Genomic DNA, 25,245 nt, shown 5'->3' with positions numbered 1-25,245 from the left:
AAAATACAGTTGTAATCCCACTGGAAGATTTGCTAGCTGCATATCTGATGTAGTGAGTAGATATTCAGATACATGATGAACATATACAATTGTTGAATAAATTATAGCGTTATGCAAAATCTCACATGAGGAGGCACTTGAGTGTCATGTTAGAAACTGATCTTTGGTAAAGGCAAGATGGAAAAAAGCCTCATTTAGTAATAATGAAAATATTTTCACTTACTAACACTGAACGTCTCCACATATTAAGATGTTGGTCAAGTCGGTCATAAAAATGGTAAATGCAATAGCTAAAAACCTCTGCCTGCTTTTTGCTGTTTGACATGTAGAGTCTCTTTAACAGATGATGATAGAAAACTTTCACATTCAGAGTTGGTCATTTTCATTCTTTTCAACTTGTTTGGGGGAAAATGAAGAAATCTGTATAAGTGGTCACAGTATTGGCTGTCCAGCTGGACAGTACTATTCTTCAGATCCACAAGTCAACTTATTTGATAGCTGATAAATTACTAATGGCCAGTGTTTTCCAGAATCATTTTTTCAGTGTTCCTTCAAACTATAGTAGGATTTTGTATCTAACCCAATTCAACTGAGAAACAAAATATATGCTTGCAAAGTCCAGGGTTTTAATATCTTCTGAATCTGTTGTCTTTGAAATTAGGCATTTTTGTTAGGTATTGAAAATTCATTGATGGTAATATTCACTAGCAAAAAATGAAGTGAAGGTAACAAAGGAATTGACAGAATACAAAAATGTTTGCACTGGTCTTTACTGTATGTCTGGATTTTAAAATATGAGTCTGTTCTTTTATATTTTAATCAAAGATGCAGGCATCTCTAATGTATTTGTCATAGAAAATCTGAAAGTCATAAGTAGTCAGTCAGACTTGAAAATCATTTTAAGTGGTCCACAACACTTGAAAGTTGTTATAGCTAATTGATAACATTTGAAAATCATTTAAAGAGGTCATTTCACAGATGATACTGTAGTTACTGTGATGGTTTAAGCTATAATTGATGAAAAATAGTTGGTAACTGCATAAAAATAAAAATAGTGCTTAAATTTTATGGAATTTGGAAACTTGCTTTTAAGAGGTGTTTAATTAAAGCAAAGTTTCTACTGTTTTTTTTTTTTTAAGCCATACCATTTGGCACATGAAAGTGTAGTGGGTGGTATGGCTGAAACAATGTAGGTGGTAGTATAGATGTTACATAATACATAGGGGACCCTCCCCCAGCAGCAAAATATGGAGCAGGCAGATAAAAGCAAGTTACCTTGTCTGTATTAGGTAGGATATTCTGTTCTCCAAGTACTTTTAAGGCCATAAGCGTGATCATATTGAGGGTCTGTCTTCTTTCATGACCCATGAGGCAAACAGTGCTTTCATTCACAACTCCATGCAAGGTCATGAGGTAGTCATACTTGCTCTTTTCTTCACCTATGAAATGGTTGTGGAGGTATGATTCAATCTTCTTTCGCTGTTCTGCTACATCAGGAAAATCAATGAAGAATCTAGAACACATATAACGTTCTAGGGTCTTCATTTCTGCTTCACAAACTGGCTTAAAGTTATGAACCAGCAAGTTACTGTATTTCAGAAGGCCACCACCTCTAATTTCTTCAGGTTTTCTGGTAGATATAAGCTTGTGCTCCAAGTGTGTCATTGCTTCTTGGAAGTCTCCATACATGCTTTCAGCTACCACAACAGGATATAATTCTTTGGTTAGCTTACCACTTTTGTCACTGTAGAAATCTAACATGGGATCCAAGACAATTTGAAAGGAATCTACACTAAATTCAAATTGTCGTCTGAGTGAATTCACAAATTTTAGCTCTACATTCTTCCCAGTGTTATTTGAAAGAGAGATGAGACTCCAACGATCATGCTTATTGCAAACTTTGACCATCTTCTGCACGTAAGCCTCTTTCATAATCTTTAGGGTAATCTTTTCCTTTTTTACACCTTTTGGTAAAAAGTCGAGTAGGCAACCTAGAACTACGTCCTTAACAAGCTGAAATTCTTGATCACTTGGTAGTTCAATACCAAAAATAACATCCAGATCCTTATAGCTCATGCCTTTGTGGCTTGCAAGTATGCAACTTGCTGTGGAACCATTCAATCGGGTATCTTTAACAATAATTCCTTGCTTTATCAGTTGATCTTTCACAACATGAATGATATCTTTTGGTTTTACCTCCAACGTGGGGAAATTCCCCCTTCCATGAATTGGAATTACTTCATCTAACACTTGATGCAGTGTTATAACTTGATCCCAAGTGAGATTGCTGAATCTGATTTCAGACATTATGAAGTCAGTAGGTCAACTAGAAAGTAAGCAAAATAATGAGAAGAAATTTAGCATCTTGAAATCAGTGTTATAGCTAAGGCATATGAAAAGTAAAATATAGACTTACCTGCAACATAAATCAAACTAATACTAAGCCGTAAATTATCAATGTATCTAATTGTGTTCAAATCTATAAGTGAAATAAAAGCCACTATGATTATATCAAAATTGTTAGATTGATTGGTGCATGTAAACAGACATTCTCAGGGATTTGTTAGAGTTGGAATTATTTTTGATGTGAAACGGTGGCCTTTCTCAATCTTTCCTCATGTAAATACTATAACAATTATATTTGTTTGGTGGTATAAATTTTGCTCATGAGATAATCAGAGCACATAATTGAGGTTAACTGTCATGAATTTAAAGTGAGATCAGATAGCATGTCTGTGTGTGGTAGACCCAATTGACTGAACAGCATAATGTTTAAAAGTAATATATAGCATCTTTAATCCAAAAGCATCAGAGCATTCTATTATTTAATTTCATATATATTACTGCTCTCATTTTAAAGAATGTTACTGAAGTCCATTATTAGATTATTAATTCCTTGAATTGCTTGAGGATAAGGAGAGTACCTAATGCAACACCTCCTCTATGTTCCTGGTAGCCCTTAAAGAAATGTTGGTTAAAGGAAATAATGAATGTCATTTTAAAATAAAAAACAAATAGTATTACTAAATTTGTCTCCAAAATGAGAGCAAGAATATACAAAAGCATAAGATTTCTGATTTTAAAAAAATGTTTTCTGCAGATGTGTAATATGACATGCTCAGAAAATTTTACAGTTGGGGGAATATTAGGAAGCTAAAATTATAGACACTATAAATATAATTAAATATAATTATACTATTATATAATTAGGTACAATTACAGTTATTACATGGATCTTCAAATACTCTTAAGCTATTTAAGCAATAAATCTAGTAAATAAAGTTCATTATGGATGTAGCTTTGGGTGTAGGCACTCTTTCCTGAATTCCAGAAATAAAAATTATACAAAGCTTAAGACAGATTTGTATAGACAGTATTCATATTTTGCTTATCTAGAGAGCCATTAGAACAGAATCTAAATATTTAGAATTTGGTGTTGTATATTTCTATATTTCCCCAGTAGAACTAGAGCAAAGAGAATCAGCTTATTTCACATCTGTAGAACCAACTTTGACAGCCCAAGCATTTTGCAAAAGGCCATTTAAGCAATGGCAGACCTGTCAGTGAGAAGGCTAAACCTATTCTGTTTCTCTATATGAAATCCCCATGTATATGAATTAGAGTATTTATTTTTATTATGTGATGAAATGGCCCGCATAATGCGCTGTGTGTTTCATTTTAAGCCACATTAATTGCCAATGTTCATACAGTTTTATCAGCTATGTCAATATCCAAATCAATCCTTAAAGATGAATGAACTGAACTGACTACACATCAGGTTGTTGGATTTTGGTCATTCATCCGTCAAGTGAAATTATCTTTATAGTGTCTTTAGGACAATGGAAAGAACAAAATGCTACATGAAGGATAGAATATGCAATAAGAACTGGCATGCTTATTTTCTAGTTAATTTTCCTGGAATTATCACTGAATTATTTGAAGCTAACAAAGTTTGTTTTCCTCAAATTCTCCATCTGGAAAAGTAATAGTTAGTAACATTGGCTGGCTTCATGTAAGACTTTAGGGAGTTCAATAATTTACCTAATAAATATTTTAGAAATATCACATATAAACTATGCAATTTTAATTGATATAGAAAAAAGTTCCCAAATTCCTTTTTAATATGCAAATTTCTTTTGCAAATGGCAATTTTCTTTTCCTTAATGGCAAACTTCCTGTGTCAATATTAGCTAAAAGTTAAAAATTCAATGACCTAGGGAATTCCCTGGCGGTCCAGTGGTTAGGACTCTATGATCTCACTGCCAAGGGCATGGGTTCAACCCCTGGTTGGGGAACTAAGATCCCACAAGCCACGTGGTGTGGCCATAAAACAAAAAAAAAATTTCAATGGCCTAATCCCAGGTCTACAATCCCCATTTAATCTATACTTCTAATCACCAATGATCTGAAAATAAAGGAGATCATTTACATTGGCATACTGACATTACTGAAGTTACCAAATTCTTTTCCACACAGAAGTTTCCAGGACCTTTATGTGCACATAAAACCATCTAAAGATATGAATAATTTAACTATCTAATTGTCAGAATGCAGGAGTCCTTTATCAAAAAGGTACCTTTCAAATCAAGAAATCAGAAGCTTGCTTTATATGTTGAAACTTCTCATAGATATTAGAGGAAAGAAAGGGACATAATTTTGTTTCCTGGATAGAATCACAGTAAGATCTTGCAAAGATGAGAAAGAGGTCCAGTTTCTCCAAAGAAGAAATACAAATGGCCAAAAGGCACATGAAAAGATGTTCAGTATCACTAATTATTAGAGAAATACAAATCAAAACTACAACAAGGTATCACCTCATACTGGTCAGAACAGCCATGATCAAAAAGTCTACAAACAATAAATGCTGGAGAAGGTGTGGAGAAAAGGGAACCATCCTACACTGTTGGTGGGAATGTAAACTAGTACAACCACCATGAAGAACAGTATGGATGTTCCTTAAAAAACTAAAAATACAACTACCATACGATTCAGCAATCACACTCCTGGGCATATATCTGGAGAAAACCATAATTTGAAAAGATACATGCACCCTAATGTCCACTGCAGCACTGTTTACAATAGCAAAGACATGGAAGCCACCTAAACATCCATCAACAGAGGAATGGATAAAGATATTGTACATATATACAATGGAATTTTACTCAGCCATAAAAAAGAATGAAATAATGCCATTTGCAGCAACATGGGTGGACCTAGAGATTATCATAATAAGTGAAGTAAGTCAGAGAAAGACAAATATCATATGATATCATTCGTATGTGGAATCTAATTTAAAAAGCGATACAAATGAACTTATTTACAAAAGAGAAACAGACTTACAGGTATCGAAAACAAACTTAGAGTTACTAAAGGGGAAATGTGATGGAGAGGGATAAATCAGGAGCTTGGGTTGAACATGCACATACTACTATATATAAGATAGATAACCAACAATGACCTACTGTATAGCACAGGGAACTCTACTCAATACTGTGTAGTAACCTATATGAGAAAAGAATCTGAAAATGAATAAATGTATATATATGTGTAACTGAATCACTTTGCTGTACACCTGAAACTAATACAACATTGTAAATCAACTATACTCCAGTAAAATTAAAATAAAAAAAGAAAGAGGTCCAAAGTTTTTCACTTTATAATAGGAAAGTGGTGTAGGAAAACGGATCATAATTGTGCAACTATCTAGTTGATGCTTAATTACCTATGTTAATGATACCCAAACTTTATGGTCTTCAGAATTATCTAGAGAGCTTTAAAAAATACACATATAGAATATTTCAGGCCTAGTATTTCTTGTTAAAAAAGGTAACAGTGGAGCCAACTTGCTAGGATGTGGGAAACCTGTGTCCTAGATTGAGCAATATATTACTTAATTGTTCAAAATCAGGGCTTTAAAAACCAGTTAGTATTTTAACCTTTCTTTATCTACAACTACATACAATTATTTTTAAAATCAAGCTTATTTTTCTATTGAATTAATACCTCATTAACAACGAAAGATTTCTGAGCCACTATCTCACTGAACACCTCTACAGCTTCATGCACAGGAAATGCAAATTAGAATTTTTAAAAATAGCCTTAGGAAAATAATTATACAAATACATCTATGATACACACATTATTATCTATGATAATAAATCTGTGATACACACACATACACACAGACACACATATAGACATATATAAGCACACAAAATATAATGAAATATATGTCAGAATGGAATAAATATGTCACTTATATTGATCTGAAATCTATACACACTTCCACTAATGCTCACTTCTATTAACATGGATAATCAAGATTTGAGAGTAATGTTATGCTTCTGTGGCACATCTACTATTCATTTTCACATAATGTACAATATCAATTAATGCTATAAGTACAAATTTCAAATATAACATTAAAATAATGATTTATCTTTCATGTGTAGATTACGGCTCAGCATTTAACTGTCACACCTCGTATAGCAGAATGAAATACTTTATATCAAAGACAAAAAAGTAACAAAACTTGTCTGGAAATTTGATTTGATTTGATGAACCAGAAAGCATGGCTAAATATAGACTTTGGATGACTATAATATTAGAAGTTTGAAAACTCCAACAAAGCCATCAATATTGCTTATGTTTCTGTCTTGGGTACAGTACAATTCTTAGTTATTGAAAGTGTATTTATTGAGCATGAGGTATATTTATTTTCATGGACTAATAACTCAAATTCAAGGCAGAAATTCTTCAATAATTTGCCACATAAGCATAAACAGAAGCACAAAATCTGAAATTCCTAATTATTCTCCAAATATGAAGATCAGCAGTAGTTCACTATTTTAACAGAGCATATAAATCTTGTTCTGACTCTCTGCCTTCTCACAATTTACTTATCCTTAAAGCTACCACTTTTTACATCTAGCTTAACTAATATTAGTGTATCCAACTTTAATAAACACTGAATTCAAAACAAAGTGGTTTCCATTATTCAGTGGGTTAAATTCACCTGGTAATGCAAGGCAAAATGAGTGAGTTGCCAAGATTTCACAAAGGACTGTGAATAGATACTCGTATAATAAAATATAATTGTTCCCTCTACCACTACTGTATGGGAAATGAAGAAGAACTTAGCCATCGTTTTCATATTTGTATTAATATTAGAATGTTATTTTCAAAGAGAAAAAGACTTAACATTTACTTTGGAAGGAATACTTTCAAGGAAGCACTACAGTTGAATTGATATGATGATTCAGTGGATCCTTCAGTGAAGATAAGAATTTTCATCTTACCACTAAATAAAGCCATGAATCAACCAGGAATGCAGGGAGAAAAAAGCAAGTAATAATAGAGTCATTTAATAATGTTATATCCAAATAATCTGATGACTCCTGGACAGTAGTCTTACAAATTATATATATATATATATATATATATATATATATATATATATATATATATACATATATCACACGCACACACACACTTAGGATACATCAGGATTACATGGAGGATCTGTAAACATAGAATTCTGGGTCCCAACTCCAGTTTTTCTTCTTCAGGTTGGAGGTAGGGCCTGAATATTTGCATTTCTACCAACTTCCCAGGTGATGTCGATGCTGCTGGTAAGAAAACCACACTTAATAATCATTAATCTAAAAGAAACTCAGAAAGAAGGGTAAAGGAACAGTAGTCCCAATAGCAATAACCAGTCCCTCATAGAATTTGGCTATTTCTATTTAATTTAAAGCATTACATTGAATAATGTAGATAATTCTGATCAAAGTGAATGTTCTTTTAAACATCTAGACTTCCTATTTTTACTTTGTAACAGTCCAATATTATTCAAATAAACATTAAAGGTAATAGAAAATCTTTAAAAAGTTTGTATTACAATTCTAAAATATAAGTCTAACTTGTACCACTATCTATCGTAAATGATGATATATAGAAACGGACCCCTGTGCTTTACGAACAGTTAAGACATATACACATATGCCTACAAATAGATAAACAGACAAAGAGTTTTTCATCATATATATTTTACCAGTCCAAAGAAGTATTATTTGCTGACTGGAAAAAGGTGTTGGATATTTTATCTAGTATACTGCATTTGTTTCCACGAAAGAATGTTAATGTCTGTGAGAAATGGTAAGAAATTACAATGCAGTATTTAATTAAGCAATGGTTTACTCACAAACAACCATTATCCCTTTAAAAATACAGATACCTATTTCAGAAAAAATTAGTATTTTTGTACATCAAGAAGAAAACATTATGATTACAAATGATATTACTTTGATGTTTCCATGTGGTATTCAATAAGATGGTAGAATACCCTAGCCAACATTCATAGTATAATGCACTAAATTAAAAGAAAATCTATGAAACAAGCATTAATCATCTCACAGAAATGTCTCACACTATTTTCACCCTGTCTAAAGAAAAGAGTGAAGTATTACATTAACCTAAGAGAAAACTCTTATTGATATCCGACTCATTCAAATCTGAGAGAAAATTTAATAAAATACTGACTAGGATAACAATGAACCTATAAGCCATCATGGTCAATACTTTGTGTCTGGCTCTGTGATTTAAAAAATGTAAGATGTCTATGTTTTGTACTTTTGTCTTTCACAAATATAGTGACGTCAGTCGAGTTGTTGGCTACTCAAACCATATTCTTTTGATTTAATAATTGCTGGGGAGTACAGGAGTAATTGTATAAGGAATAAAGTATTGCAATAGCTATGTAGAAATAAATAAAATAAAACTTTTGACCAAAGTATCTTATTTCAGGTTTGATGTTTTAAAAAAATTCCCAAGACTTAAAAAAAAAAAGAATTCCCAGCAGAAAACATTTTTTCTTGCTTGTTTATGGTGCTAACCCAAAGCACATGATACCAGTCAGAGATAATAAAAGCAGTGAAAGGCAAAGTAAGTGAGTTGCTTCAAATGGGATAAAAGTGATCTCTGTAACAATAGAGAGCTCCAGTGATTTCGTTGCCTGATTACAGAGAATGCAAATTAAAAGTGGAAGTCTATTTCTAATAGTCATAATATCAATAGGACTGAGATTTAAAATTAATATATTTTTAACTCACTTTTCCTTGAAAGATGAGTATTTTTCAGTTATCACTACATACCAACAATTTATCTATATATCTCAGCTATCTTGAGTCCACAGTAATTATGCATACTTCCTTTTCTGAATGCCTACTACATCTACCTATATAATCTTAAGGCAATGCTTAGAATGGCCACCAAATCCAAACAGATATCCCTTCACAGAGACAGAGATAACTCCACAGAATATTTCAGATTACAGGCACTCTTCAGAGACATTGAGGGTTTGCTTCCAGACCACCACAATAGAACGAATATCAGGAATTCCCTGGTGGTCCAGTGGTTAGGACTCTGTGCTCTCATTGCCAAGGGCCTGGGTTCAATCCCTGGTCGGGGAACTAAGATCCCAAAAGCTGAGTGGTGTGGCCAAAAGAAAAAGGGTGGGGGGTCGTGAAGAATCCACTCCTCCTTCACACTGAGGTCTTAGAGCTAGAACAGAGACAACCATGCAGGGAGAAATAAATACAGATTTCAAGTCAAATTAGAAGCTAGGTCTGTTTTATTAAAATAAATAGATAAATAAATAAATAAAGTGAATATTGCAATAAAGTGAGTCACATAATTTTTTTCATTTCCCAGTGCATGTAAAATTTGTGTTTACACTAGTATGTAGTATATTAAAGTGTACAAGAGCATTGTCTAAAAAACAATGTACATACATTAAGTTAAAATACTTTATTGCTAAAAAATGCTAACTATCACCTGAGCCTACAGTGAATCATAATCTTTTTGCTGGTGGGGGATTTTGCCTCAGTGTTGATGTCTGCTGACTGATAAGAGTGGTGACTGCTGAAAGTTGGAGTGCTTGTGGCAATTTCTTAAGACAGTGAAGTTTGCCACATCAATTGATTCTTCCTTTCATGAATGATTTCTCTGTAGCATGCAATGTTGATAGCATTTTACCCACTGCAGAACTTCGTTCAAAATTGGAGTCAATCCTCTGAAACCTGGCTACTGCTTTATCAACCAAGTTTATGTAATATTCTAAATCCTTTGTTGTCATTTCAACAACCTTCACAGTATCTTCCTCAGGAGTAGATTCCATCTCAAGAAATCACATTCTTTGTTCATCCATAAGAAGCACCTTTTTATCCACTGAAGTTTTATCATGAGATTGCAGCAATTCAATCATATCTCTAGGATCCACTTCTAATTCAAATTCTCTTGCTATTTCCACCACATCTGTAGTTACTTCCGTCACTGAAATCTTGAATCCCTCAAAGTCATCCATGAGGGGGGATTATTCCAAACTCCTGTTAAATATTAATATTGTGACCTTTTCCCATGAATCACTAATGTCTTTAATAGCATCTAGAATGGTGAGTCCTTTCCACAAAGTTTTCTATTTAATTTGACCAGATCCATCAGAGGAACCACTGTCTATGGCAGCTACATCCTTACAAAATGTATTTCTTAAATAACAAGACATGAAATTCAAAATAAGTTCATGGGCTGCAGAAAGGATGTTGTGTTAACAGGCATGAAAATAACATTAATCTTGTTGTACATCTCCATCAGAGCTCTTTGGTGACCAGGTGCATTGTAAATGAGTAGTAATATTTTGAAAAGAAACTTTTTTTCTGAATGGTAGGTCTCAACAGTGGGCTTAAGATATTCAGTAAACCATGTTGTAAACAGATGTGCTGTCATCCAGGCTTTGTTGTTCCATTTATAGAGTGCAAGCAGAATAGATTTAGCATAATTTTAAGGGTCCAAGGATTTTCAGAATGGTAAATGAGCATTGGCTCCAACTTAAAGTCACCATCTGCATTAGCCCCTAACAAGAGAGTCACCTTGTCCCTCGAACCTTTGAAGGCAGGCACTGACTTCTCTCTAGCTACCCTAGATGGCATCTTCTTCCATTAGAAAGCCTGTTTCATCTACATTGAAAATCTGTTGTTTAATGTATTCAAACCACTAAAACTTTCTCCATATCAGCAATAAGGCTGTTTTGCTTTCTTATCGTTCACTGGGGCAGCATTTTACATTTCAATAACTTTCTCTTTGCATTCACAAATTGGTTGTTTGGTGTAAGAAGCCTAGCTTTCAACCTATCTGGGCTTTCTATCTGCCTTCCTCACTAAGCTTACTCATTTCTAGCTTTTGATTTAAAGTCAGAGATGTGTGACTCTTTCATTTGAACAGTTAGAGGCTATTGTAGGGTTATTAATTGGCCTAATTTCAATATTGTTGTGTCTCAGGGAATAGGAAAGCCCGAGGACAGGGAGAGATATGGGGAAAAGGCGGGTCTGTGGAGCAGTCAGAACACACGCAACATTTATCAATTAAGTTCACAACCTTATATGGGCATGGTTCTTGGTGCCACAAGACAATTACAATAGTAACATCAAAGATCACCACTCACGGCTCTCCAAAACAAATATAATAATGAAAAAGTTTGAAATATTGTGAGAATTACCAAAATGTGACAGGGACCCAAAGTGAGAAACTGCTGTTGGAAAAATGATGCCAATAGACATGCTTGAAGCATGGTTGCCACAAACCTTCAATTTGTAATAAAACACAGTATCTTTGAAGTGCAATAAAGCAAAATGCAATAAAATGAGATATGCCTGTATATGACAGGTGGAATTACTATCAGGATGTGAGAAAAATAGGTAGATATACTTAAAGTTGACCTCATGTAGTCTAATCTATCTGTAAATAAAAATTCTTAGTTGCAACACCTTGAGGTGGACACTTTCTCTATGACTGTCATAACAATTTTTATGCCTGTGATAACTGAAGTTTTTAAAATGTGATGGCTGAAGTTTTAAAAATGTGTATAAAGTAAAACTGAAGTTAAACAATTCTAAAGAACCCGTTTTTCCTTTCAATGAGATTCATTAGCTATTTGTTCCACTAAAATTGGAGTAGGTTTTGCTTATAAGGAAACATAGAAATAAGCTTGTGTTTTGAGTCTAACTATAGATGAATAACATTTTAAAGGAAATTCATTCTCTATAAAAACTAGTACTGACATTAAGTTCTGTGGACAACCTATGAAATTCTTTTTATAAGCACCATAATCACAATGTGTTTATCAGTTGTTCTAAATAGGCAGTCATTTTATAATCTGTTCAAAATAAGTATCTTAACTAAAAGTTGTTGATTATAATAAAGTATTTTTCCTCCTTGTGGACTTTTCTGTGAGCCAATTACATTAAAAAGATTAATTACAATGCAATCTTAAAACATATTTCAGGTTAAAATATGGCAATGGATGTATGTTTTAAGTGAAAAAGTTAAAACATTTAAAAGGGAAGCTGCACATTTCCAAGTTTTTAATATAGATAAAATTTCCATATTTATGATTGTTGATTTAGAATTTTAATATTGAACTGTGCTATTGTAACAGATTTGAGAAATCATGAGGAAGTCATAGTAAGATTAAGCTATGTAAATGCCTATATGCTTTTATCATTATGTCCATGTAATTTTTGTGTGATTGACCTCAGTGCTTGAGTCCTACAACACTGTATCACTTATGCCATAATACATTATTGATGTTACAAGTTTATAGCATTTAAAGATTCAGCAGTGAGTTCTCAATACCAGTTCACTTTTAGCATTAGTAATTTTCAAATTTGGTTCTGAAGAATGAGTCACATTATTCCTGATGCTAAAACAGTTATTACATTTCAGGTCAATTCACAGAACTATCACATCTGCAAAGGTTCACTTTCATTTTCCAAATTTATAACCTCTTACAAATGCACCTCAGATAATTATGAAGCTTGAGAAAAATGTTTTTATTTGTTAATTTTCTTAATTTAAAAAATAACATTTTAAATCATTTTAAAAATGTGTGTAATAACTTAATTTTCAACTACTAGAAGTGACAGAGTGCTCAGAGATGTTGTTGCATTTATAATAGGCTTGGCCCACGGAGGGAGAGAAAAGAGAACATCAATTTCTCCTGTACCAAAAGATGGTGGAAGTGTTCAAGGTTTCTAGCCTTCATTCAGACCCACAACAAGGTATGCATATAGTTTCCATTTTAGTATTATTCATATCCTGATCTGTCATTCTCTCCATTTTATGACCATCTCTTTTCAAATATTATGCTTAGTTCCATTTCCCATTCTAAAAGTCAGTGCTCTTACTGACTAAGAATTTACATGAATTCTCAGTTTCCTGCCATTGATGAATAGGGAAATAACTTGTTCGTGAAATTCTTATATATGGGTAGTACCATGCTAAAAGAATGTCTTTTGAGTGGAAAAGCTCAGGTGAAAAGTTCATTGGGACAATAAAGATAAACATGCCAGGCACCTAGAGAAAAGAACACAAAGGTCCCAACTAGGAGCAGCTCTGAATTTAAAGGCATGATGCTCAGAAGCTTAAAAGGAACTGCCTTCCCACCAACAGTACAAGAGTGTTCCCTTTTCTCCACACCCTCTCCAGCATTTATTGTTTCTAGATTTTTTGATGATGGCCATTGATACAGCCACTAGGGAGAATAGTATGGAGGTTCCTTGAAAAACTAAAAATAGAACTGCCATACGGCCCAGCAATCCCACTACTGGGCATATACCCTGAGAAAACCATAATTCAAAAAGAGTCATGTACCAAAATGTTCATTGCAGCTCTATTTACAATAGCCAGGACATGGAAGCAACCTAACTGTCCATCAACAGATGAATGGATAAAGAAGATGTGGCAGCTGCATAGTACAGGGAGATCAGCTCGGTGGTTTGTGACCACCTAGAGGGGTGGGATAGGGAGGGTGGGAGGGAGGGAGACGCAAGAAGGAAGAGATATGGGAACATATGTATATGTATAAATGATTCACTTTGTTATAAGGCAGAAACTAACACACCATTGTAAAACAATTAGACTCCAATAAAGCTGTTAAAAAAAAAGGAACTGCCTTTCCCCCGTTAAACCTCTGCCCCTAATTACTTAGAAATCTTATCACTTTCTTTCCCTCTGCCCCAATCCACATACATACACTTTCTTGTGTTTGTTTTAATTTTTTTGTGTTGTAGTGGATATTGTTTGTGTTAAAAGTGTGCACTGTTCTAAGGAAATTGTCTCCCAACTTCTTTCAGTTTTAGCGCCAATCCATTACAGTGGGAAGTGTGAGACCTTGCAGCAGCACTGCCTCCTTCCTCGTTCTCCTAGTTTCTTACATGGCTGGTGGAGGTTGATAGCTATGCAAATTCAACAACCACCGAATCAGGCTTCTTTTACTTCTGATGTACCTAATGAAAAGACTTGCTGCCTCTCCAACCTGCCATTAATCTCAGTGAGGGGAGCTGACCAGAGAGAACTCCAGTTCCCTTTGGAGGGAGTGACTGAGTGGGGATATCACTGAGAAGACTCTAAAGTGCAACAGGCTTCTGGGCAAGCTGTGAGCTAAAATTACCTAGTGAGATCAAAGCACCACCCCTTCTGCACTGGACCCTGTTCAGCTCCTCATGACTCTCAGAATAACCCAGTAGCCAAGTAAGTACTCCCTGAGTCATTCCAGATCTCTTACCCCTTTGTGGATAACCCTGTCAACACTCAAGGGATCAAGGATTCTCTGGAGACTGAAGGGGACTTCTGAATTAGAGCCAACATCATATACACCTTCCACATGACTCAGGAACACTATCTGAAGAAACAGGAAAGTAGGAATGCTCAAGGAAAAAGCCTCAGCTTTTTATTTATTTATTTATTTAATCTCTGTTAGCATCTCTCCTCCTCTCCCCTCACCGAACCCTCTGGCAGGCTGTAAGAACTCACTTCACCAACCGCTTCTCTCTTGAAATTCATCCAGGCAAGGAGCAACTAAACAGGGGTAAGTTATGTGGTGCTAGAGTGAGGCTTTGGAGGGGGCCTGTTGGTAAGCACAGAGGAGAAGGGGAGGGGTGGCAAATAGATAAAAATTAAACTGCAGAAATTAAAATAAGAAGAAAGAAATAAGGGTAGAAAGGAAAAAGAAAAAGAAGGAAGAAAGGAAAGAGAACGCAGAGAGCAAGCACTTGCAACAGCTGCCACGGCCGCTGAACCGTTGCTGTCCAAAGGCAACTGGGTGCTGAAATGACTTCCCCCAATACACTTCTCTAGTCCCACTCATCCACTCCACAGACTTCCCTTCCTCCCAGGCTTAACCCGCCCTGTAGTTTAAAACCATTTCCATGGTAACCTGTCGTCACACGATTTAAGGTGGTCTGTAGTACTGAGTCATGAGTTCCACTTTCCCCAGGCTGGCGATCTCTCCACTACTTTCCTTTTTCCTCTAGTGCTGAACTTTCTCCAGTGGAATAATACTACCTTTTCTCCCTTCCTGCAAAGGGAAGGGAGATTTCTTCTCATTCCCACAAATAGTGTCTTGACTGTGTCTTTCCTACCTTCCACTCATCCACTTCCCCCGCACTAACAAATGAGTAACTCCTCCCCCACCTCTTCAATCATTGCCAACATAAGCACAAACTTAAATTTGGAATGCAGTTTTTCTGAAACAAGTGGCTTTTTCTTTAGTGTCTTTTTTCCTTAACTCTCTTTATCATGAGGAGTTCCCTCCCTTATTTTAATACCTTCTGTTCTCTGTTTTGCTAGAAATATTTAGTTCCTTATGATATTTCCCATATCTATAGCCACTTCTCATAAGTGAAAACAGGTAGATGGCATTCCTTAAAAATACAATTTCAAAATGCAGTCTTTGATAGTTTAAAATACAATTACTTTAATGAAATCTACTAAGGTTATGATTAGTAATATTAAATGTATTAGTCTGATTATTATTTCTAAACTTTATTTGCATTAAATTGTTCTACTAGCATAATATAGAGTTCACTTTTAAGGTACTCAAAGACTGTATTAAAAAAAGATAACTAATGAGTGCTTTATAGGAAGAAAAAAAATCTCAAAAAGAAGTTCAGGATTAAAGAAAAAATACACACATATATATACATATATATGTAAACATACTTGATTATCTGGTTATAACTTTCATTCACTGATATGTAGTAAACATACTTGATATCTAAAAATAGAGGTACAGACCTTTAATACTTCATTTTAGAAATGTCTGAAGTTAAATTTTGAAAATCATTCACTATCAGGCTATTTTTTGAGATGTCAATGTGTTAGTCAATTAATCTAGGAGATTTTGTATTTCCCTTACCTTGGAGTTGCGAATAAACATACTTCTTGATACTACATCAACATATCAGTTATATTACATCTCCCATTTATTACTGTTGACTCAGCACAGAAAATAAAATATTAAAATAATTACTGATGCTTTCTTTAGCACATTAACTAAGTTCAACTTTACCACAGCCATATAGACACAATTAATTATTAATAAAAGAGCTAATTTTCTAAGAAAGTCAGTACATACATTTTAGTCAAATAAAATCAGTTTCTGAATAAAATGTAATTTCAAAGTCTACTCATAGTTAAAACTAAAAGGAAGAGTAATAAAATTCCTTTTCTATAGGATTTCTCGCCATGTCTTTTGCTAGCACACTTTGTTGAATTTAACACCACCTACTCTGAAGACTAACTTCCCTCTCCATGAGTTCCCCATCAATTGATCTCCCCACATTCTCTGCACCTCACTTGCCACAACCACATGGATACCGTTGCCAGGAGACCAAGAATATTACTGTTGCATCTTTAATGTTCTTACAGTTAAGACTATTTTCAAATGAACAATTTATATGGGGCAATTCTGAATCCCAAATCTCAAGCAAAACAATGCTACATTGGACATATTAAGGATTAAAAACATTCCTCAAGTTACTTTGACTTTAATAAAACATAGTAGAGGTAAATAAATAACCCACACAGATGTATGCAAATAGCCAAATACTTTTGTTTTATTGTAACTATCTATATGTGAAATCAAAATTAAGCTGTAATTTTTGAAATACAGACTTTGGGGAAATATTTTCTATTTAATTTTTATCCCCCAAATGAACAGTGTTTCAAAAATCCTCAAACAGTTAAAAAAATTATGGTTGTTGATAAGCATTTGATAACTGTGTTGAATACCAAAGATTAACACAAAACCATTTTAAAAGACAAAGTTTTTCCCAACATAGTGTCTTGTTACAATATGTCGTTTATAGAAATCATCCTATAACTGTTTTCAATAAAAATATAAAAACTGAAATGATAGGCAAGCAAATAGATATAGGAAGCAAATAAGTTGTCAAAGCCAATGATCCATAGGATATGTTTTGGAGAGCCCATGTATGTCATTTTGCAGTATAATAGAGAGAAGAGACTAAGTACATTTTAGAAGGGCCAAGATAAAACAAGATACCCACTTGTTTTTTTTTTTTTTTTTCTGGTACTATAACATATGTAAAAAAAAGAAGAAACAATTTTTGAATTAGATCTAAGAGTATAAACCATGTATATAAAATGATGTTAAATCAGAGCTTAATTTGAAAAGAAAAATATATCTGTAGATTTTCTAAGGGAAAAATATAGAAATTGCATGACACTTCGTGATATGTAATACTGAATATAGATTTTTAAACTTTAACGTATTAAGTGTATAATTTTTAAACATGTATTTAAATGGTAACAATAACTAAAAATTATATAATGCTTATAGTGTGTCAGGTACTAAGTGCTTTAATTAACTAATTTAATTCTCACTCAAAAGAATGTAAAGAAAATCAGAAGGGCCCAAGATTCATGTGAAAAAAAATAGAGAACAAGTTATAAAGTAAATTAATGAGTAGAATAATAGACAAAATAGTCCAGGATTCAGGAATAAAGATGCAGACGTAGAGAATGGGCTTGAGGACACAGGGAGGGGGAAGGGTAAGCTGGGACGAAGTGAGAGAGTAGCATTGACAAATATACACTACTAAATGTAAAATAGATAGCTAGTGGAAAGCAGCTGCATCGCACAGCGATATCAGCTCGGTGATTTGTGACCACCTAGAGGGGTGGGATAGGGAAGGAGACGCAAGAGGGAGAGGATATGGGGATATATGTATACATGTGGCTGATTCACTTTGTTGTGCAGCGGAGACTGGCACAGCATTGTGGGGCAATTATACTCCAATAAAGATGTTAAAAAAAAAGAAGTCCAGGTTTAACTAAAAGACAGGAAGGCACAGGGTCACAGCATTGTGGGGCAATTATACTCCAATAAAGATGTTAAAAAAAAAAGAAGTCCAGGTTTAACTAAAAGACAGGAAGGCACAGGGTGGGGGAGGGGTTTTAAGTAGAATTTTAAAAGTTAAAACAATGCAGTAACAAAATAAAGAGAGTACATGTAACAGTGAGGAAGAAGATGGGAAAGAGTCTTAGAATTAAAACAAAACAAAACAAAACAAAACAAAACAGAAGTCAAATGACAACTATCACTAAGTAGCTGTTTAGAGATCCAAATGTCTAATTTCAGTTCCATTCATTCAAAACGTCAAGATTCTCAATTTGAACAATGGTGCCATTTCTCTTTTGACTTTGTTTGATATATATATTTTTAAATCATTAAAAATTCTTTTTTTCAAACAAGAATGATCTCAAAAACTACTGACTGAATTGTCAGATTTTAGGGTAAAACACTCAATTCCTTCCCTGAGCTCCTGAGAAAAGTAGTAGAGGAATTGTTCTCTGAAGATCCAGGAGGGTAGAAATTAGGATAATGGAATTTGAATATGGTGTCTACAGTGCAAAAGCATCCTCGAATGGGATTCTGAAAATAAGCTGATAGTAATGAGAAAAATGCAATATTTGAAGTACATAGATGGATACATTCTTGACCAGTGCCATCTATCTTAACTGAAAACTATTTGTCATCAGCTATGAGCTAGTCAAAAGGCACCAACATCTACTTCCTGATGGGCTTATCAGAATGAAGAATAGTTTGCCTAGGATTTTTCACTTCACCTTATTTTACCAGTAAAATGTTACTATAGTTTAAAAACTATACTAAAAATCTTATTATAGTTTAAAAACTATACTATATTTTGGAGTAACAAGTTCAGCACGATTTTAATATATATTTTAGACTTTCTGTTTCACTGATTCAGATTGACTGGTCCTTAAAAACATATACTCTCTAGAGTAAATTCAAAGATTACATTTGGTCAACAAATTCAGTATAAAAACTCCAGATGCCAATATCCATTTAACATCACGTTGGCAAAATAAATGAGTAAGAACAAACTGAAGGTACCAAAACACCTTGGGTAAGAAATTAGATCATTTTAAACAACCTAAAATTATTGTGATACAGTACAAAGCTTCATCCTTACCTTCTAATATTTCTTTGTATACCAAATAGTCCCTGGATTTTTAAAACAGCTACTTATGCACTGCAAGTGTAGAGAAAATGGGGGCTATTTACATGCTACTACAGTCCATTATCTGAAACACTTGGAGGGGGGTGTCAGAGCAGATATGTTCTGAATTTCAGAATTTTTCAGATTTTAAAAAAGCAATATGGGGGCATATAGTACATATTATATAACACCTCCATTGGGATCTGGAGTATCACCCTGAAATCAAACACACTAATATTTCTGCAGTAAAACATATGGTCATTTACACTAAATGGGATAAATAAACATAATAATTAGCACCTCACATACCTAGGTTTTGCTATTAAACCAGTTTAAGTTAGGTGAAGTTTTGCCATTAAAATTAATTATGAAAAAATTTTAGGCTTTCAGAGATTTTTTTTTTCTCAATTGTGGATAAGGGACTGCGGATCTGTATATAAAGACTGATTTTGCATTGGGAGTGTCTCTAGCTAAGGAAAAACATTTAAGAAAGTCAAAAAAAATCGACTCCTATTTATACACCTATTGACCAAAGCCAGAATTTTGCTTACTATCTCCACGTGTTTAAATCTATAAATGTTCAAGAATAAATAGTTATTTGAATTTTTAAATTACATTTGAATTTCATTAATGTGACCCATGTACAGTGAACATTTTTATGTTGAAATATTACCTGAAACTATAATCAATCACTCAAACTAGCTTATCTTAATTACAATTCCTCATTTCAACAACACTTTGGTGTTTATAAACTATGTTTAAGTACATTATCTCAAGTCTGAAAGGTAGGCAGGGCAGATGCTATGGTGTCCTTTCATAGATGAGGAAATAGATTCATAAGGATAAACGGCTGGTATTTATCTGCTGCCCACTGTTGTCTTATCATGGTCTTTTTGTAGGGCATGAACAATATATTTGATTAGTGGTGAACACAGATTGTACAGAAAAACATAAAACATTGTGGGTAGGTCAAAGTGTTAGAAAGCTGTGAAGGAATGTTTAAGGGATGCTCACCCATGTGCTTTGTGCTTTCAGACCCAACGCGTGGCCTCTCAGAGAAGCCTTCCTCTACTTACAGACACAGCTTTGTTCCTGGCTTTCGATACACAGTTTATAAAACTCACAGAAAAATGTTACGAGAACCCTGCTTTATTAATTTGTTAATTAGTCTTGCCAGTACAAACATACAAGGCAGTACTATTTATTACACTGCTTCTCATTATTAAAGAATACAGTGCTCTTCATCATGCTTTAATTTTGCAACAAGTCATGTCGCATTGCTGAATTTCATGTCCAAAACCAAATTGCACTCAGAAATAAAAATGAAAGGTTATTAATCATAGGATCTAAGAGTTATAAAGGGCCTAAAAGGCCATCCAGTCCAATCATCCACCCAATTGTTAAATTCTCCATGTAACAGTCCTGCCTAACATGCAGCCACAAATCCAACCTTAAATATCCCCAATGACATGTAACACATTCTAAAGCAGCCCATTTCAGCTTTGGATAGCTCTGTCAGAAAGTTCTTATACTGAAATGAAATTAGTCTTTCTGTTACTTTTACCAACTGGCTCTAGTTTACAGCTTAGGTAGGTAGAGAAGAAGTTATCCTTCATTACTATAAATACTCTTCAAATATTTGAAGACAGCACTCAGGTCTCCCAGGAGCTCTTTTCTCCAGGCAAATAATTAGCTATTTCCTCCAATAATTATTTATAGTGTATGGTTTTGAATATCTTTAACATCTTGATCATGATATTCTGAGCATAATCCAGTTCTCCTGCTTATATATTCAACAGATTTTACTAAGTATCTCTCATATGTCTAGAGTTTTCATTAAAACACAGAACATATTACAGGGATGCCTATTTAAAATGATATATTTCACCAAACATAATGACTTTGTTGGTAACCACTGTCTTCTATTCTTAAGAAAAAGCTGCTAATAGAAAATGTAAACAAGTAGAATGACACATTTTAGGTGCTAATTTATAAGGTAAAACAAGTTACATTTTTGAGTGCTGTGACTTAATTCAATTTTACAATTTAAAACTCCTAATTGCCAAAAAGCTCAACTCTGTAACAGTTTGTGAGGGATTTAGACAATGTTACAAACTGATAAAGATATTAAAAATATATCAGATAACCAGTCTAAACAGCTTAATAAGCAGAAGTGTGAAGGAAATTAAAGTGTTTATTTTGCAAAGAGGGGTAAAGAAGAAAACATTGAGCTCTCACTGGCATCAGAAGTGTATTTTAAGAGAAAAAACACAGAAAGAAAATTTAAAAATCTGGGGCTGGTAAACCTGCAAATCCAGCTAAAACCTGGCTGAGGTGTATTTAATGACCGATTAAGATTAACATAAAAGAAAAGGGGGTAAGTGAAACATAAATTAAACAATTATGAAAGAAAATTAATTGATTTCTTTGTAACAAGGTGCCCTACAATATAGTTAATGAAGTAGACCAGCAATACTCAAAACACTTTGGCCTTAGGATGTTTTTGCACTCTTAAGAATTGAGGAACTTAAAAGCTTTTCTTTATGTGGATTATATTTATTCAGATTTACCCATCAGAAATGAAAACTGAGGGGACATATAGTTTTTCGAGGCAGGAACCCGCTGTGTCTCCCCTTGCCTGGCAAAGTAATATAGCTATCCTTTTCTACTTCACCCAAAACTCTGTCTCCAAGATTTGATTCTGCACTGGTGGTACAGAGAAGCTGAGCTTTTGGCATCAGAGTCAAAAGGCTCTCCCCACTAAAGGATCATAAGGAGAAGCAAAACATACTTGCCACCCCTCCTCCACACACACAAAAATTTTAAACAGTCCAAGGCAGGATGCCTGAGCACTGAAATGAGGATGTCAAGACATAATATCTTGTGTAATCTGGCCCAGTTAGCCTTCTGGTGCCTTCTCCCACCACTCACTCCTTAACACAATGTCTTCTTTCAATTCCTTGTATATGTCATGTTCTTCCCTGCTGCTTGGCATTCACAAAGGCTGATCTCTCTGTCTGGAATACTCGACCCTCCCTCTTCACCTGACTAACTCCCATCCATCCATCCTTCAGATCTCACTTCCTCAGGGGACCCTCCTGACCTGCCCCCCCCCAAAAACAAAAAGAAATGAAAACTGAGTTCCACAAAAAGACTATTAGAACTAATAAATGAATTCAGCAAGATGGCAAAATACAAGATGAATATATGGAAATCTGTTGCATTTCTTTACACTAACAATGAAATATCAGAAAGAGAAATTAAAAAAAAAACATTTAAAATCACTTAAAAAAATACCTAGGAATAAACTTAAACAAGAAGGTGAAAGACGTATATGCTGAAAACTATAAAACATTGATAAAGGAAATTGAAGGTAATTCAAAGAAATGGAAAGATAGCCCATGTTCTTGGATTGGAAGAATTAATATTGTTAAAATGGCCATACTACAGTAAGCAATTTACAGATTTAATGTAATTATTATCAAAATATTTATGACATTTTTCACAGATCTAGAATAAACAATACAAAAATTTATATGGAATCACAAAAGACCCAGAATTGTGAAAGTAAACCTGAGGAAAAAGAATAGAGCTGGAGGCATAACCCTTCCAGACTTCAGAATATAGTACAAAGCTACAGTAATCAAAACAGCATGATAATTTGTATGGAAACACAAAAGACTCCGAATAGCAAAAGCAATCTTGAGAAAGAAAAACAGAGCTGGAGGAATCAGGCTCCCTGACTTCAGACTATACTACAAAGCTACAGTAATCAAGACAGTATGGTACTGGCACAAAAACAGAAATATAGATCAATGGAACAGGATAGAAAGCCCAGAGATAAACCCACACACATATGGTCACCTTATCTTTGATAAAGGAGGGAAGGATATACAGTGGAGAAAAGACAGCCTCTTCAATAAGTGGTGCTGGGAATTGATAAAGGAGGCAAGAATATACAGTGGAGAAAAGACAGCCTCTTCAATAAGTGGTGCTTTGAAAAGTGGACAGCTACAGGCAAAAGAATGAAATTGGGGGCTTCCCTGGTGGTGCAGTGGTTGAGAGTTCACCTGCCGATGCAGGGGACGGCAGAATGTTCTATGACATAAGTCACAGCAATATCCTTTTTGACTCACCTCCTAGAGAAATGGAAATAAAAACTCAACATCATTAATCTTTAGAAAAATGCAAATAAAAACTAAAATGAGATATCATCTCACACTGGTCAGAATGGCCATCATCAAAAAATCTAGAAACAATAAATGCTGGAGAGGGTGTAGAGAAAAGGGAACCCTCTTGCACTGTTGGTGGGAATGTAAATTGATACAGCCACTATGGAGAACGGTATGGAGGTTCCTTAAAAAACTACAAATAGAACTACCATGCGACCCCACAATCCCACTACTGGGCATATACCCTGAGAAAACCATAATTCAAAAAGAGTCATAAATCTGGAGCCCCAGCCCGGACGTGTGAGAAGCGACGGCGCAGCGTGGTGTGGTGCAGCTCCAGCTCCCCTTTCCCCCTTGCAGGGGGAGAGGTGTCTATGGGCCACCTGCTGCTGCCGCTGGGTGCTGTCTCTATGGCGAGGAGGAGGAGGAGGAGCATGAGCTCATCGACACAATTGTGTGAAAAATGAAAGCGCATCTGGAATTTCCCTTCTCAAGAATCAAAATGTTGGTACATAAATAAAGTATAAAGTATTTTATGAAACAAATCTTCAATCAAGTATAACATTTTGATGCTTGGTAGCTAGACTCCTTGTGCCCTCACTATGCCAGCAGCAACTGTAGATGATAGCCAAAGAATTTGTGAAGTTTGGGCTTGCAACCTGGATGAAGAGATGAAGAAAATTCATCAAGTTATCCGAAAATGTAATTACGTTGCTATGGACACTGAGTTCCCAGGTGTGGTTGCAAGACCCACTGGAGAATTCAGGAGCAATGCTGACTATCAGTATTAACTATTGCAGTGTAATGTGGACTTGTTAAAGATAATTCAGCTAGAACTGACATTTATGAAGGAGCAAGGAGAATATCCTCCAGGAACTTCAACTTGGCAGTTTAATTTTAAATTTAATTTGACGGAGGACATGTATGCCCAAGACTCTATAGAGCTACTAACAACATCTGGTATCCTGTTTAAAAAACATGAGGAAGAAGGAATTGAGACCCAGTATTTTGCAGAACTTCTTATGACATCAGGAGTAGACCTCTGTGAAGGGGTCAAATGGTTATCATTTCATAGTGGTTATGACTTTGGCTACTTAATCAAAATCCTGACCAATTCTAACTTGCCTGAAGAAGAACTTGACTTCTTTGAGATCCTTCGATTGTTTTTTCCTGTCATTTATGATGTGAAGTACCTCATGAAGAGCTGCAAAATTCTCAAAAGTGGTTTACAGGAAGTTACTGAACAGTTAGAGCTGGAATGGATAGGACCACAACATTAGGCAGGATCTGACTCATTGCTTACAGGAATGGCCTTTTTCAAAATGAGAGAAATGTTCTTTGAAGATCATATTGATGATGCCAAATATTGTGGTCATTTGTATGGCCTTGGTTCTGGTTCATCCTATGTACAGAATGGCACAGGGAATGCATATGAAGAGGAAGCCAACAAGCAGTCATGACATGAAATAGTTCTTTTATTTTTATTTTATTTGAGCTACACACATGCTTGTATATAGGTTTTATCTCTGGTTGAATCCCTTGAACAATAGACATTACTTTTTTTCTTTCATAGCTCATTTTATTTTCTGCCTTTCAGTACTAAGTATGACCATTCCTATTTCAGATCTTAATAAATAGAAAATCATTCAGGTTAAATCTGGCCTTAACTTAATATACTTGTTACTAGGTGTGTG

General features: G+C 34.5%; 1 protein-coding gene and 1 pseudogene across 1 annotated transcript; one reads left to right on the top strand and one right to left on the bottom strand.

Moving 5' to 3' along the window:
* Nucleotides 1-1,134: 1,134 nt before the first annotated feature.
* Nucleotides 1,135-2,307, bottom strand: TENT5D (terminal nucleotidyltransferase 5D). Its single transcript, XM_007122805.2, has one exon. The coding sequence runs from the start codon at nucleotides 2,305-2,307 to the stop codon at nucleotides 1,135-1,137; it is 1,173 nt and encodes a 390-aa protein (XP_007122867.1).
* A 21,846-nt stretch (nucleotides 2,308-24,153) lies between these two features.
* Nucleotides 24,154-25,018, top strand: LOC102987554 (CCR4-NOT transcription complex subunit 7-like; annotated as a pseudogene).
* Nucleotides 25,019-25,245: the final 227 nt, after the last annotated feature.

This window comes from Physeter macrocephalus, chromosome 21 (assembly GCF_002837175.3).
Source record: "Physeter macrocephalus isolate SW-GA chromosome 21, ASM283717v5, whole genome shotgun sequence".
Classification (NCBI taxonomy): domain Eukaryota; kingdom Metazoa; phylum Chordata; class Mammalia; order Artiodactyla; family Physeteridae; genus Physeter; species Physeter macrocephalus.
This window is presented reverse-complemented; position numbering and strand designations above follow the sequence as displayed.